This window comes from Sphaeramia orbicularis, chromosome 18 (assembly GCF_902148855.1).
Source record: "Sphaeramia orbicularis chromosome 18, fSphaOr1.1, whole genome shotgun sequence".
NCBI lineage: Eukaryota > Metazoa > Chordata > Actinopteri > Kurtiformes > Apogonidae > Sphaeramia > Sphaeramia orbicularis.
Window position 1 is genome coordinate 43,532,296 of NC_043974.1, and position 17,385 is coordinate 43,549,680.

The following is a 17,385-nucleotide window of genomic DNA, read 5'->3' on the forward strand; positions in this document are numbered from 1 at the left end:
CGGAAAAAAAACTACTTCTGCAGGTCGGTCCAGTCATCAAAGACTAGATGTAAATCTAGATATCCTGAATAATGATCAGTTTTTCCAACAGTCAGTATCATTTCTATTTATGTAATTTATTTATTTGTTTATTTGGTTGGTAGTGCACGTTAATGCACATCTGTATTGAGTCAACAGCAGATTTAGATCGGATTTAAGCTAAAATGTTCATTTGTGTCTGTAGTCCCTCAATGGACAACAAAAAATCCATCATAATTAAAATAAATATGACAATAACAGTACAACACTTATAAAATTCTGACCTAAAACACACTGAAATTGACCAAAATATTGCTTTCAGTTTGTCAAAAAATGAAAAAAGAACGACTGCAGCTTAAATGTGACAAAATCAGTGCATTTAGATGGAGTTAACAGACTCAAATAACGCCACAACTACAATTATCAGAACATATGGTTCAATTACGGCTGCCGACTCCTCTGTGGGCCGTGATCCAGAGTTTGGAAACAGATAAGATGAAGGAAACGGGTTTAAGTTTGTCTTCTAGATGAGTTTGTTAACGTCGACATATGAATCTGACACACTGAACCTTTCATTGGATCAATGTGTGAATTCTGCTTTTGAGTTGCAGTATTCAATATTTCCAACTGACTTTTTATCCAACAAACATGGATGTAACTGAAAAACCAGTGGATATTTATGGGGGAATGTTTCAGCTGATACTGGTCGGGTTATTTTCTGTCATTTCGAGGCATGACTTTAAAACGTGCACTTTTGTCCATTTTCTCGCTCCTGTGCAGACACTCCAGGTTCTCCACTCCTGAAACGTCTGGAGGTCAAAGTTCAATGTTACTGATACAGTTCATGAGCTCCAGACGCTCTGTGTATTTAGATATTAACCCTCCGGTATCCGGGTGAGCGTATTATGCACACTTTGCACTTCATGTTATAAAACATGATATTATTTTTCACAATTTGTATTTTGTCAGAATTCAAAAGTTGTTCATTTTTGCTTGATTTTTAAAATTCTGACCCAGACACTCAAATTAGCAGATTATAAACAAACCTTCCCCAAAGTGAGTAAAAAAAATGCACATTTTAGCATTTAATATTTGACCTAGCACAAAAAAATAAAATGCATATTAACCAATGTTGCTATTAATCATTGATATATGACTGGATGGGGAAAAAAACAAAAAAACAAATCAAATTTTAATGTAGCATATTGATATTTTGTTTTTTGCATAAAAAAATACGGTTTACATTACAAATATGGCATTTAAAATGTTTAAAAAATATGACAGTTATTGAGAATTTGGTATTTTTGTTCATGGCTCAAGTTGATGAAATACAAAAACAATGTAAAAACTTAAAAACTGTATAAAAAAAAAACTAATCTAAATTTTTACATGACCTCAACACTGTGCATATTATGCGCTTTAGGTGGTTGAAGGACCTCTATGTGTCGATACCAGAGGGTTAATGATCTAATGAAGAGTCAAATGAAACCAAAGTGCAACATTAATTGCGTCTCCAGTTTTACGACTCTCATTGGGACTTTTTGCGAAGAATGTTGTAACTTTGACTCTTGTTCCTGTGAACCCAGGTCTTCAGTCGACTCACGGGTTTGGTTTCGGAGGCTTTTACGCCGTTCGTGGCATCGATTGTTCTGTTGCCGACCGAACCAGTCGACTAAAATGGATTAAACTGTTGAAGCAACACACTGATGTCATTTCTACGGACGGTGGTGGTTGTGCAGCAGCGCCACCTGCAGGTACATGTGGTGAACTGTAGTTAAAGTCTCAACATGGGTAGATCCATAATAAGTGTTCAGAGAACGCAAACCTCCGCCAAGCACCCCGAACGGTGTGCACGTGTGGATCAACTCTGTCTTTTTAAATCCAACAGTTTCCAGGTTGTTCCATACAGCAGAAAAAGCTGAAGCTTGGTACCAGTCATGTGTCTGTCCAATTAGATTCAATTCACATCAATATTTGTTGAGTTCTAATTTTAAATGTGTGGTAAATGGGATTTTCAATGTTCAATGTAAATGTCCACAGAGTCCACATTCCACAGTGGATGTGGACAATTTAGTTCCAGATACAAGATATTGTTCTAAGCTACAGGTGGATCCAATTGGAGGCTAATCGGAGTCGTTTTGAATTTTTTATGAATTTTCGAAAATTGCTCAATGATGAGAGATAGGAAAATTGTAGATGTTGTGACCTTGCTGTGACCTTGAACTTTGGCCTACTGGGACCAAAATGTAATGGGTGGTCCCAGGGCCTAGGCCTATCTGTGGGGAAGATTTGGGAAAGATGGTGGAATAGATTTCCTGTAAAGTTAAACAAACAAACAAACAACAAACACACACACACACAAGCAAAGTGATCACAATACCTCCTCGAGGAGGTAACAAAGATTCAGGAAGATATATGTGTGTGTGTGTGTGTGTGTGTTGTAGTATATATATATATATATATATATATATATATATATATATATATATACACATAAACTATTATATATATTCACACTAAAGTCCTTTTCATCTGACACCACAGGAAAATGACCTTTAGAGAAGTTTGATTTTGTGTTTTGTCCTTTTCTGGTGATTTGCGTCTTTTTCTGTCTCTAATGTAATGAGTCTCAGTCGTTTTTATTCATCATAAGATAAACTACAGTAAAATAACCTCTAAACATCAGATCCCCTGGGAGTTCAACCACATCAGTACAAATGTGGAGAAAGATCCAGTCTAAAGTTAAAATAAAAGGTTCAATATGTGACATTTCCTCATTTTTCTGAGAAAAAACTGAAACTTTCGACAAGTTGACGAGTGAAATTCAACCCAGAACCTCCAACACAAACACGTTTATTTCCAGCATGAACATTTACACACATTTATTTCACACAGTTCACACCCAGTCCATCTGTCTCTGAACACACTCCAGATCCACCGGGCCCGCGTCCAGGTGGATTTTATAATTCCGTGCTGAGTCCGGGTTCTGGTCCCGGTCCTAGTCCTGGTCCCGGTCCTAGTCCTGGTCCCTCCAGGTCCTGGTCCCGGTCCCGTTTGGGCTCGGCTTCGTTTCCAGGTCCAAACAGGATAAAGTTCATCAATGTTCGGATCCGAATCCCTGCGCGTCGTCCAGACTGTCGGCCTCCACCTCGATGGAGACCACATGGTGACCCGGGATCATGGCCAGACCCAGGACCCGAGGTTCCCCCTGGGAGAAGGTATCTGAGGGCGTAACCATGGAGACGCTTAAAGTTACAGACACCATTAAAGGAACAGAGACTGGAAACCGATGAGGACACGATAAACTGGAAATACTGTGATTCATACGTCTAACTTAAATATATATACATACAAATATTTATGAAAAAGAATAAAACCTGCTCCTGGGTCTGTTTAGGCTGAAAATGATCTAAATTATACATATTATGTTCAGTCTGTTGGCTTTCCAGCATTAAAACCAAATAAAGAAAATAATCAACAAATGGAAAAAAAATAAAAAGAATAAAAATAAACAAAATAATTTAAAAGACAACTAAAGTAACTAGTAAAATTAACAAAAAAATAACAGAATTAGGAAAAACCTTAGTAAGAAGAAAGATTAACAAACTAATTCATAAAATAAGCAGAATAACCAATAAAGTCAGGAAAATAATCGACTAAAACTCAAACTCAAAAATGAATACAAAAATGTGCAAAATATGAAAATAGGAACCCAACATTTTACAGAGCAGATAAAATAGTCGATAAATAAATAATGGAATTATAACAACTACTAACCGAGGAAGAAAATATGAAGTAAATGGACAAAGTCATTTAAAATGAGAAGAAAAATTAATGAAATTAACAAAATAACCAAGAAAATTCAAACAGTCATCAAGAAAATGAACAAACAATTCCATAAATTAACAAAATAGTAAAGAAATGGAACAAATTAATACAAAAATAAGAAAATGATAAATAAAATTATCAATAAAATGAATATAAATCAGTAAAGTTCTCCAGTGACTAAACGGCGTTGGGTTAAATTGATGCTTTTTACATTTTCAAAGTTCAGTTTAACGCATAGAATTAAATTTGATTGATTAAAGTAATAAAATAATTGAATTGATTCCGTGTTCTAGTTCATGTGGAACCTGATGGAAACATGAAGGAACTGACTGGTTTTATTTTCTGACACATTTGGAACATTTTAATCTGGTTGAATTCATTTGTTCCATGTTCAGTCGTGTTTTAAAACTGTGATGTGGAACCTGGTCACTTTAACCTGTTGGAGTTAAAAACCTCAGGTGTCACTGACGACTTTAATCAGTTCCACCTGAGTGTGTTCAGCCTTAACCAGGCCACATGTCCTCAGTTGGAGCCATAAACCACTTCACATGTCCTCAGTTGTTCCCCTAAACCATGTGGAACTCACCTGTAGATTTGAGGAACTCCTGAGCCGAGCCCAGGATGACGTTACAGTCTCGGTCGGTGCAGAGGAACAGCCCGACCAGGGTCCGACCGTCTGTCATCCGGATCCTCATGTTCTTATTGAGGAGTCCTTCCAGTTTCTGTCTGGCCTGGGACGACGGAGACGATGAGGACGGTTCCTGAGTTTGGACGAAGAGAAAACGGACGGAAAGAGTAAGAAACAAAACAGTCCAACACAACAGTTCAGTAAAAAGACAAACACGACTATAGAAAAGACTGTTTCTGCAGGTTCATTTAAAGTGATAAATGGTCTGTGATAATATTCACTAAACTAGAGGCTGAACTTTGACAAACATTTAAGGTGGAATGAGCTGAAATGTCATCCATGTCTTTTACATTTTTATCTTTATAATAATCTAACCCTTGTGCATCCTTTAATTTACTCCCCTTCATGGACTCTCCAGACTAAAATGTACATGTAAAAAAACATGCTATAAAATCTCTTCAGTTTAATCTTTGCTCAAAACTACAAAATGTTCAATCATTTTCAGGATTTTAACCCTTTAAATGCCTGTTTAAATATGTGATGCCACTTGTTTTATTTACACACACAAAAAAGTCCAAACTTAAAGATAATGCTTGAAGAAGATGAAAGATGTAGCAGACCATGTAGTTACCATGCCTGTAAATTTTTATTTGTTATCCTTTTAATTCCCTCTAATTTTAAAATATTTATCTACTCAATTATTCCTATGTAAACTTCTTTTAATTTTGTATTCTCATTTATTTCTGTTTCAATCTTATTTTATGTTGTTTCTTATCTATTTAATTTTATTTTCAAAAGAAGAAAGGTTTGTAAAAGATTTAAAGTGAAAACATTATAACAGACTGTAACTATGAATAACTGACATTACATTAAGGAAGTCAAAAAGAAACATTCCGCAAAAAGTTATGCCATAAGGTATAAAACTGATAAAATGATCAGAAAATGAAAAACTAATCTTTAAAAAATTATGATTCGACTCATTTACCCTGATAATTATTGACATCTGATATGAAGATGTTTTTCACAGTCCAGAACTACACACTGGTATAATAATACTGACATAAAATAACAGGTTAAATATCCTGAAGAGAGAGCTGAATCACAACTTTTATCAAAACTAATCATTCTAAAACAAATAAGGATCATATGTTTACTGTAATGATTTAAACAAGAATGAAAATAGGCTCTTATCATACATTTTTAAACCTTCAATATGGCTTCAACATGTAATTTTTGTCATGTACTGTAACTTATACTGATTTAATAACAAAACACAATTAATTCAATGTTTTAATGAATAATTCATTAATTTTCCTTCAGTGTTTTAGTCACAAAACCTGACGTTTGTTCATGAAACCATCTATAGACAATAATCCTTTGATTTATAATGTATTTTCCAGTTTATAGACACCACTGTCGGTATATTTTACCTCCTGTTTTTTAGTAAATCTTTAATGTATTTTAATGAATAAAATCATATTGTCATTTTGGTGACAGGTCCAGAGCTGGTTAGCCTCATGCTAACGTTAAGCTAACACTGCAGCTTCGCTAAAGATGAAATAAGATTAAACAGACCGTCGATAAATTCACTCTTAAAGCAGCAGGTTAAATAAAGTGGAAGCTAAAGTAAAACCTGTGAATGTGAACAGAAATAACGACATACGTGAGTCGAAGGTCCATTTTCTTCGATCATTGTTGCCATGTCCCCTCCTTCCGCTACATAACACACGGAAGAGTTTCAGCAACGGACCGACAAAACCGGAAGTGGACGTCTTAAAGGGGAAGTAACCGGAAAATAATACAGGCTTAAAATGAAAAAAACAAAAAAAAACTCAGATCACGAAATGTCGTAGGGAAACATAATTTCATGAGAGAGTCATAACGGTATGAGAAACAAATCATACTATTATTGTAAGAATAAAATAATATAATAAATGTAGAAAAACAAATCAGATTCGTTTATTTTATGCACGTGAATAGAAAATATTGTCATTCTTTTATTCCTGATACAGTATTTTTATTTTTTATTTTTTGGACTATCTTTTCTCTGTAGCACTTTGAGATTCTGCTGAATGAAAAGTTCTTTAGAAATGCAATTTATTATTTTATTATTATTATTTATTATTATTATTATTATTATTAAGTAAACAATTCAATAAAAAGTTCTAGACAAAAAGAACTAATCAGCTCACTATTCACAACACAATTAATACAATTACAACAAAATACAACCAAAAGTCTAAACATAGTGGAAAATATAAACATTAAGAGAAATTTAACCAGGTTATGTACATGAAATAAGTTTAAAAAAAAAAAAAAAAGTGATTAAAAGTGTGTATGCATGTGTAGTGCAGATACAATTAAAGAGAAGAGACATCACAGAGAGGTCATAATATTAAAATATGAGAACTTTTCATAATATTTATCATATTTCAAGAAAATAGTCACGTTTCAAGGATAAAGGCGTTTTATATTATTGATAATTTGTTTTTCTTTTAACATAAAATTATTTAACACCAACAACTGTATTAAACTAAAATGAGTCTGTGCATTTTCCTGGTTCATAGAAATAGAAACCTGATGTTTTTGTTTTGTCACTGATGCCTTTTCTGTGAGTAGGATGAATAATATGTAAACCATCTGATCTTTCTTACTTTTTTTCTTTTTCAGGTTCTGTTTGAAGAAAAGATTCTGATGCAAGATGTTCATCCACAGGTGAGAAGGAATCAGGATTTCATCTGTTTCCTTAAGATCAACAACAATATAATCAAAATAAAAATGTTAATATCAGTCTATTGATAATTATTCTAATAAATGTGAAATCGTTATTTATTTCAACAATAAATGATGAAGTTCAATGAGTAGAAGAAACCACAATGTTTAGTGTTTTTAAAATGATTCATAAAAGATGTTACAGTAATAAGAACGATAACATAAAGTAAAAGATGAACCATTAGTAAGTCTGTCACTGAATGGAACAAGAGGGAAAAAATAAAAGATAAACAATGTAAAACAGGCAGCAAAGATGGAAATGACATAAAAAAACACACTGCAAAAAATGAAAATGACAAAGTAATAGTACATGTATTGGTACAATAAAAACTATGTAAAACTACAGTACATGACTGAACTATATGTAACAGATAAAAAAAACATAAATGGCATTTAATAATAATAATAATAATAATAATAATAATAATAATAATAATAATAATAATAGATACTATCAAAGCATTAAGGTTGAGTTAAAATATCAAGTCTTCTATTTTCAGTGTGTGGTCGTTCCCATATCAGACCACTAGGTGGCGTTTGTGTTTGTTTTTTGTTTTATTTAATGAGTGTTTTAGATCTGGTCCTGTGTTCTGTTTTAAACTTTGACAAAGTTAAGTCTGGGTTTTAATTTCAGTTCATGATCAGTTCAGAACTACATGGGAATAATCTGAACCACATGAATCTGTAATATTTAGATGTCATTTTTTACAGTGTAATACCATCAACGGCCACCAGATGGTGCTGTAAACAGGCGTCACTCATGTTTTTCTATGTGATCAGGTCAAATAGAAGCTTTGACATTTACTTTTATTGTTTTAACAGGTTTCACAGACAAAACATCAAATAACTTTGACCCAAGATGTGATCAAGTTTATTGTTTCATCTTGTTACCTTTTTTTTTTAATTTTTTTAGGTTCTTTACAGTGTTTTTGTCTTAATATTATCATCTTTTTGAGTGTTTTGGATTCGTCTGTAATAGGTGATATTTACGTAGTTTTTATCTTGCTGTATGTTTTTACATGGTTTTTGTGTTTTACGTCTTATTCTTGTGTCACTTTTATGTTTTTGTTCCAGGTTTTATGTTCAGCTTTTATATTTTTTTTGTTTTTTATTATGGTGAAATGTCCTGATCATCTTTTTTTGTTGTTTTGTTTTGTTTTGTTTGTTTCATTGTTCCATCCATTTGGTTTGTGACTCATGCTGTTTAGTTCTGAACCTGCTGAAACATTTAAACCTACTGAACAGAACCGTCCTGTCTGGGTTTGGGTTTCGTTTCCCGTTGAAAGAACAGATATTTGTGAAAATGAAAACGCTGCTGGATAATAAAGCCCAGGTATCATCCAGACTCCGGTGCTGATAATGTGTGTGTGTTTGTTTATTTCTGACTCCTGTTGGACTGAAATAACATCGTCATCCTTCATCTGATGGATTCAGTTTAATGGTGTTACTCTGTAAAATGTTGGTTAATGGGATGAAATAGGACCAGAACAAAAACCACATGGAACCAGAAAAATAAGACCTTGTGTGTGTGTGTCTGGGGGTTCACACTAAATCCGTACACAGCTGACTGCTGTAGTTTGTCATATTTATGTATTTTTGGTCAAAGAAGACAGTAGTGAAAACAGCGAGTTGATAGAACCAATATTTTGGGAGATACTGGTCATTTTAAATACAGTAGTCTTATAATCACGCTGCTATACCCAGAACGCTTTGGCGGTGACTGCTGGACAAATGCGGTACAACATGCATGAATACACAACAGCATAAGAACAACCACATCTAGAACCTGTGGAAGCTCACAGGTTAACGCACTAGTGTTTACAGAATGTAGACCTCACATTTATAGAATTTAAAATATTAGAGTAATGTTATAATATGAACAGAAATATATTAGGACAGTTATTCTGTGAAAGACACAATATTACAAGAACAGTCCCAGTATTATGGGATTATATGAAGATGTTTCATTATAAAGACAAAAAATCACAAATCAAAGTCAGTTTTATCGTCAGTTTTGCCATTATTACTTATATACTTATGAATCGTTGTTATGACTATTACCACTTTATTATAACTTTCATCCTGTCCAATGTGTATAATGGAAAAAGTTTATTCACAGGAAAAAAAACATGATAGTAACATTATTTTGGGATTATGAAGATGTTTCATTATATAAAGACAAAAAACACAGACTCATTTTTACAAATTACTTACATACTTATGAATTGTTGTTATGACTATTAATACTATTATCACTTAATTATAACTTTTATCCTGTCCAGTGTAAACGATGGGGGAAAAAAAGTCTATTCAGAGAAAAGACATGTCATGACAAAGTCATTCTTGTTATGAGAATAATTGTAATATTTAGAGAAAAGGTGTTTTATGAATAGTGATACAACCTGGTTAATGTCACAGTTGAATAAACACAAAGATGAAACAGTTCAGAATAAGTCAGGGATGTTCAACTCATTTTAGTTCAGGTTCCACATTCAGCCCAATATGATCTGAAGTAAAATAACAGAATAAACCATTAAAACTGTGCAGTTTTATCAGTATTCTGCCTCAGTTCATCATTCTACATGTACATTAGGACTCAGATCCCAGTGGATCTACAAATACACCAAACATTTAATAACAGGCAGAACACTGGTCCACTTCCATTTAATTCTATAATAGATTTTTTGTTAAAGGACAGTGTGCAAATGTTCCGTACTTTCCAGACTACTGGCCCACCTGACCATAGGCCACACCCACACTTCACACGGTCGTCTCCATGTCTCACCATCGGTTCACTGATCCAAGCTTACGTGCAGTAGCTCTGTTTCCTTCTTCGACAGCCGGATCGATCATTAGCCTGTGAAACATAAATGAGCTGCATCATTGTTTGAGCTGCAGGTTCACAGTGTGTGGAAACAGTAGCAGCTTATAGACCGGAAATTACAGAAACATTTTCATGTCATTTCAGTTTGTTTTTTTTACACTAAAATCAAAGACAGGAGGTCTGCAGTTGTCATTATTTCCAGGTTATTATGATGGTGTTTGAGGTTAAATTCTGGATGTGACTTCTGAACTAAACTGGAATAGAATAGAACAGAATAGAATAGATACAGAATAGAATAGCCTTTATTGTCATTGCACAGAAGTTACAACAACACTGGTTGTTAATTTCTTCAGAGTCATTTTCATCTATGGACCAGATCAGACCCATTAGCGGCCGGTTTTGGCCCACAGGCCTTATGTTTGACCCCCTGGTCTGAGTCCGTAGCTCCTTTTCACTTCTGTTCTTGGAATATTTCCCCTTTCTTCCAGAACGTTGTCTGTGTACATGACATGGTGGATCATTCATACTCTGGACGGCTCATACCTGTGTAATGCCTCTGGAGACGTTAGCGACACCGCTATGCTAGGGGTATTTACAACGTGCAAATTATACGTCACACTTGGGGATGGGAATCGTTAAGAATTTAATGATTCCGATTGCATTATCGATTTTGCTTATTGATCCAATTCCTTATCGATTCTCTTATCGATTCTCATTGGGTGAGGGAATAAAAGAGTACAAACATGTGTTTGTATGAACTGTCTGTTATATTTCCATCTGCACAGAAAACAGAACATATACAGTATGAACAAATAATAAGAACAGATGATGCCGGGCCTGGTTTGGGGGGGGGGGGGCATACAGTGAAAGTGAAACTACAGACTCTTTACTAATTCCTCTATTGCCGCATTTCTATTACATGGAACCGGTTCGGCTCAGCTTGTCTCCTGTTTGGGATGGGAATCGAGAACCAGTTCTTTTGAGAACCGGTTCTTTTTTGAGAACCGTTTTCCAGTAGCTCGATTCCTTGGAATCGTTTGCCTGCCTGCTTAATGATTCTGCTTCTCAATTCCGCCTTCGTTGTGCATGTGCGATGACGTCACACGTACGCTGCATTGTTTTGGTCAGAACGTAGCCAACTGCCTCAGTTGGCTACGTTCTGACCAAAACTATGCAGCGTACGTGTGACGTACACTGTCACAGCTTCCATGTCTTCTACAGGGTGGAATCCCTGCAATCTCCTCAAACGTTTGTCCACAGCATGTGAATCATTTACAGGAATGTCACGTATTTGATACTCAGCGGTGCTTGTGAATGTAGCGGCAGAGTGAACGCCGGGCCGGTTCCGGTGCGGGCAACAAACGTCGTAACTCCTCAAACACAAGTTTCTGAAGGTAAGAAGGGAAAGGAAATGAGGAGCACAACAACAGGAGACAAGCTGAGTCGAACCGGTTCTATGTAGTAGAAATGCGGCAAAAGAGGAATTAGTAAAGAGTCTGTAGTTTCACTTTCACTGTACACCCCCCCCCCCCCCCCCCCAAACCGGCCCAGCATCATCTGTATATGTTCTATTTTCTGTGCAGATGGAAATATAAAAGACAGTTAATGCAAACACATGTTTGTACTCTTTTATTCCCTCACCCAGTGACAATCGATAAGAGAATCGATAAGGAATCGGAATCGTTAAATTCTTAACGATTCCCATCCCAACTCCTGTTGTTGTGTACCTCATTTCCTTTCCCTTCTTACCTTCCGAAACTTGTATTTGAGGGGTTACGACATTTGTTGCCCGCACCGGAACCGGAACGGTGTTCACTCTGCCGCTACATTCACAAGCACCGCTGAGTAGAGAATCAATACATGACATTCCTGTAAATGAGTCACATGTGGACAAATGTTTGAGGATACTGGAGGGATTCCAGCCTTTAGAAGACATGGAAGCTTTGACAGAGTTCCAGTGGACCTGGTGTGGTCTGTTTAGACCTGGTGTGGTCTGTTTGGACCTGGTGTGGTCTGTTTGGACCTGCTGTGGTCTGTTTAGACCTGGTGTGGTCTGTTTAGACCTGGTGTGGTCTGTTTAGACCTGGTGTGGTCTGTTTGGACCTGGTGTGGTCTGTTTGGACCTGCTGTGGTCTGTGTAGACCTGGTGTGGTCTGTTTGGACCTGCTGTGGTCTGTTTGGACCTGCTGTGGTCTGTTTAGACCTGGTGTGGTCTGTTTGGACCTGGTGTGGTCTGTTTGGACCTGGTGTGGTCTGTTTGGACCGTTTCTCTGCCTCAACACCATGTTGGCTACGTTCTGACCAAAACTATGCAGCGTACGTGTGACATCACTGCGCATGCACAACGAAGGCGGAATCGATAAGCAGAATCGTTAAGCAGGCAGGCAAACGATTCCAAGGAATCGAGCTACTGGGAACCGGTTCTCAAAAAGAACCGGTTCTCGATTCCCATCCCCAGTCAGACTGTACGCTGTGTCACCACTCTGACTGGTGAACGCAGGTCCATGTGTTAAAGTCCATCCTGTCTCACCTGTTACTCCTTTGTCTTAAATCAGTCATGGTGGTGAAAGGTGGGATCAGCATCTGACCTTTTTTCTGGGATCTGTGTAAAAGTGGCTGAAGACGTGCAGCCTCTAGTGGCCGTTGGTGGTATTACACTTTAACACAGGCTGTGAATTGGCCTCAGCTTCATGGATGTGGGTGTCGTCACACCTGAGTTTCATCTTATTACCTTTGTGTCTGTCTGTCTGTCTGTCTGTGTTGTCTGTCTGTGTCTGTCTGTGTGTCTGTCTGTCTGTGTTTGTCTGTCTGTGTGTCTGTCTGTCTGTGTTTGTCTGTCTGTGTGTCTGTCTGTCTGTGTTTGTCTGTCTGTGTGTCTGTCTGTGTGTCTGTCTGTCTGTCTGTCTGTGTCTGTGTTTGTCTGTCTGTGTCTGTCTGTCTGTGTGTCTGTCTGTCTCTGTCTGTCTGTCTGTCTGTCTGTCTGTCTGTGTCTGTCTGTCTGTCTGTGTCTGTGTTTGTCTGTGTCTGTCTGTGTTTGTCTGTCTGTGTTTGTCTGTCTGTCTGTCTGTGTCTGTCTGTCTGTGTTTGTCTGTCTGTCTGTCTGTGTTTGTCTGTCTGTGTTTGTCTGTCTGTCTGTGTCTGCCTGCCTGTCTGTCTGTCTGTCTGTCTGTTGTCTGTGTCTGTCTGTCTGTCTGTGTTTCTGTCTGTCTGTGTTTGTCTGTCTGTCTGTCTGTGTTTGTCTGTCTGTGTCTGTCTGTCTGTCTGTGTCTGCCTGCCTGTCTGTGTCTGCCTGTCTGTCTGTGTTTCTGTGTTTGTCTGTCTGTCTGTCTGTGTTGTCTGTCTGTCTGTCTGTGTTTGTCTGTCTGTCTGTGTCTGCCTGTCTGTCTGTCTGTGTCTGTCTGTCTGTCTGTCTGTCTGCCTGTCTGTCTGTCTGTCTGTCTGTCCCAGATAACTCTCAAAGTTCTGGACGGATCTGGACGAAAATTTCAGGAAATGTTGATACTTGCACAAGGAACAAATGATTAGATTTTGGTGGTGATGGTGGTGATGGTGGTGATGGGGGGGTGGGGGGGTGGGGGGCTCTGCGCTCTCCGAGTGCTTTTGTAGTTTTTATCATGTTTTTCTCTTGTCATTTCTATTTTGTGTATTTTTGTCTTTTTGTCTGTTGTTGATTTTATACCAGTTTTATCTTATTTGTCTCCATGTTTTTTCATGTTTCCTCCTTTGTCTTTTTTTTTTTTTTTTTTTTACATCATTTTGTGTTTCATCATTTTTTTTTCATGTTTTTTCTTCATTTTTTTCTCGTGTCATTTCCTTTTTTAAACATTTTTTCATGTATTTTTTGTCTTTGATTCTTGTTTCATCTTTCATTTTGTTGAACGTTTTCATCCTTTATGATGTTTTCGTCATCTGTTTTCTTTTCATCTTGTGATTTTTTTTTTTTGTGTTGTGTGTGTGTTTATGGTTCTTTTGTCTTTTTTTTATGATTCTTTGTCTTTTTCCTTCTTTCCTGTCTGATATTTGATGTTTGTCTCATCTTTTTCGTGCTTTAACAGATGTTCAACTCAGATTCTTACTCTATATTTCTGCAGATCTGCTCCTGTTTTAGTGTTTTTTTATTCATGTTTTTGTCTCAAGTAATTTCTTTTTTTTTTCATGTATTTTTGTCTGTTATTCTAGTTCTATCTTTCAGTTTGTTGCAGATTTTCACCCCTCATGACATTTTTGTCACATCTGTGTCAGTTTCATTTCCTCTTGTTTTTAAATCATGGGGGGGGTTTAATTTTTTTTTTTTTTTTTTTTTCCATTTTAGTCTTTTTCTGTTTGCATCTTATTGATTTTACACCATTTTTTGTCTTATTTGTCTTTGTTTTTTCATGGTTCCTTTGCCTTTTTTTTTTTTTTTTTTTTTTTACATGTTTTGTCAGTTTCATTTTGTTGCAATTTGTGTTTTTTCTGCTTTTTTAATTCACATTTTTGTCTTGTGTCATTTCCTTTTTATATTTTTTATGTATTTTTGTCTTTTATTCTTGTTGCATCTTTCATCTTTTTGTCTCATGATGTTTTTATCACGTTTTTTTTATCCTTTTTTTATGATTCTTTGTCTTTTTCCTTCTCTTCTGTCTGATATGTGATGCTCCTCTCATCTTTTTCGTGCTTTAACTGATGTTCACCTCAGATTCTTTCCTCATATTTCTGCAGATCTGCTCCTGTTTTCATGCTTTTTATTCATGTGTTTTTGTCCTGTCTCATTTCCTTTTTAAAATTTTCATGTATTTTTTGTCTTTTATTCTTGTTGCATCTTTCATCTTTTTGTAAATTTTTTATCCCTGATGTTTTTGTCTTTTTTCATGTTTTCTCAGTTTCATTTTGTTGCGATTTGTGTTTTTTTATTCACATTTTTGTCTTGTCATTTCGTTTTTTATATTTTTCATTATTTTTTGTCTTTTAATCTTGTTGCATCTTTCATCTTTTTGTCTCTTATGTTTTAACATGTTTTTTTTTTCATCCTATAATTTTTTTTTTATGATTCTTTGTCTTTTTCCTTCTCTTCTGTCTGATATGTGACGTTTGTCTCATCTTTTTGTGCTTTAACTGATGTTCACCTCAGATTCTTTCTCCATATTTCTGCAGATCTGCTCCTGTTTTCGTGCTTTTTATTCATGTGTTTTTGTCCTGTCTCATTTCCTTTTTAAAATTTTTCATGTATTTTCTGTCTTTTATTCTTGTTGCATCATTCATCCTTTTGTAATTATTTTTTTTCTTTTACCCCTGATGATGTTTTTGTCTATTTTCATGTTTTCTCAGTTTCATTTTGTTGCGATTTGTGCTTTTTATACACATTTTTGTCTTGTCATTTCCTTTTTTTTTTACTTTTTCATGTGTTTTTGTCTTTTATTCCTGTTGCATCTTTCATCTTTTAGCCTCTTATGTTTTTTTTATCACATATGTTTTTTTTTCATCCTCTTATTTTTTTAATGACTCTTTGTCTTTTTCCTTCTGTCCTGTCTGCTATGTGATGCTCCTCATCTTTTTCGTGCTTTAACTGATGTTCACCTCAGATTCTTTCTCCATTTTTCTGCAGATCTGCTGCTGTTTTAGTGGTTTTTTCCTCCCTGGGGGGCTGCCTCCGTCTCTCCTCTGTGACCCCTGGATGTTGAAGGCGAATGTAACTGTGTTTTGTCGGAGCAGAAGTGCCCTGAGGTGGGGGGCCGGAGGAGGAGGAGGGGGGGGGGGGTTCTGAGGGATTCCCATGGCCTTACTGCCATCCAGTTGACGCACCGACAGCTTTGAATTCCACCAAACTGTGCGTAAATCCGCTCCTGGCCGGTGCGCAAAAACCTCTCCAGGGCTGGAATCTGCGCTGGGAGGCGGTTCAGAGCTGGATCTGGACGGGTGGGGTGGGGGGGCACAGTTTGCACATAGTGGATTGTTTTCATCCCCACCACAAGTAGTTAATTTTTAAGCAATACAATCTGATGTAAGTCTGGGCATGGCTGCGGCAGATTTTCCCACCCCCCTCTCTCTGAATCCCTCCCCAGCACTCACACAACCCTGCTGCTCCAAATAATTTTTTCTCCACCGGTGGGGGGGCTCGGGAAAAGGGGGGGGGGGGTATAAGGTGGCCATGTTTGATAGATTTGTGTCGGCTCTGCAATGCAGAAAGGAACAGTAGTGTTTGTGATCCTGCAAAGTGACAGTGACACCACGAGTCAACGCGGATTCGTGACTGATCCGGACTTTTGGAGAGGGAGGGGGGCACGAGACCGAGACCAGGACCGGGACCGGGGTGGGGGGGGGCAGAACGAAGGCGAGGAAGGAGGGAGGGGGAAAGGAAGGAGGGGGGCAGACAGAAAAGAAACAAACAACTAACATTGTAACTTACATGCATCACACACCCCTTTTTCTGGTAACAATGTGTACGTTTTTAAGGAGGGAGGGGGCGCGCGCAGGGAGAAAGAGAGACGGGGAGAGATAGAGAAAGGAGGAGGGGGGTGCGTTCTGAAATAATATAGTCAGCCATTTTTTATGTAAGGGGATTTTTTCTTATTGGGGGGGTTGTTAAAAAATAAATATAAGAGGGCGGCCATCTTTGTTGCTCTGCCTGGTGTAAAATATTCCAAAACGCCCCCCACTTTTTTCTGAGCCGATTTGAATATTAAATAAATATCACATATTCGGGCAAGAATCTGCTTTTTTTTGCATAGGAGGACGGATCCAATGACAGGAGGATAATGTCCTCTCCGCTCCGCTCCTGTGAGGAAGACGAGGGCATGGTGGTTAATTCCGAGGGAGGAGATTTTGATGAAGAAGACGACGACGGAGACCCAGACGAGAACGCAAGCGACATCCAGTCTCCGGCGGCGCCTCGGGAAACTGCAACAGCCGCGCCAGGTACGGTAACCGGCCGAACCGCGGAGGACACGGCGGGAGCGCGCGCACCGGACACAAAAACACAGGGTTTGAGGGTTAGAAAGTGGAGCAGACATGGAGGCACGGGGGTCTGCGCCGACACTGCCGCTGCTGCTGGTCCCGGTCCGGGTCCTGGTCCGGGGTACAGACCGGGACCCAATGCGCACAGACCAAAAGCACTAACGCACTAAATGTGAGGGGAAAATCCAAACAAACACAAGTTAAACCGGTGAAATTCAGCCGCTTTTTTTGCGCTCCGAGTTCCGTATTTGCAGCTTTAAGAGAATTAGAAAAAAAAAAAAAAAGAACCCAGAAGAACCCGGAGCGCGTGGGCCAAAAACAACAACTCCAACAGAACGCACTAACGGGCCGGACTCATGTGAGGTTCGGTTTGCTGCCCCCC

At 37.5% G+C, this 17,385-nt stretch overlaps 2 protein-coding genes across 2 annotated transcripts in view; one reads left to right on the forward strand and one right to left on the reverse strand.

The window, feature by feature from the left end:
- Positions 1-2,846: 2,846 nt before the first annotated feature.
- LOC115439071 (N-alpha-acetyltransferase 38, NatC auxiliary subunit-like) lies at positions 2,847-6,210 on the reverse strand. Its single transcript, XM_030162966.1, has 3 exons — positions 6,138-6,210; positions 4,433-4,607; positions 2,847-3,240 (listed from the first exon to the last, which is right to left on the reverse strand). The coding sequence occupies exons 1-3, from the start codon at positions 6,174-6,176 to the stop codon at positions 3,116-3,118; spliced, it is 339 nt and encodes a 112-aa protein (XP_030018826.1). The 5' UTR covers positions 6,177-6,210; the 3' UTR covers positions 2,847-3,115.
- Positions 6,211-16,826: 10,616 nt separating this feature from the next.
- Positions 16,827-17,385, forward strand: part of LOC115439047 (chromodomain-helicase-DNA-binding protein 3-like) — a 104,067-nt gene continuing 103,508 nt past the window's right edge. The window contains 1 exon segment of the mRNA XM_030162942.1: positions 16,827-16,964. The gene's annotated coding sequence lies outside the window, so the exon portion shown is untranslated.

Coding starts and splice junctions, on each gene's coding strand:
- LOC115439071 (XM_030162966.1), bottom strand. CDS start 6,176: ATGGCAACAATGATCGAAGAAAATGGACCTTCGACTCAC. Junction 4,608..6,137: donor AAAATGGACCTTCGACTCAC/GTATGTCGTTAT, acceptor GTCCAAACTCAG/GAACCGTCCTCATCGTCTCC. Junction 3,241..4,432: donor GGAGTTCCTCAAATCTACAG/GTGAGTTCCACA, acceptor TTACGCCCTCAG/ATACCTTCTCCCAGGGGGAA.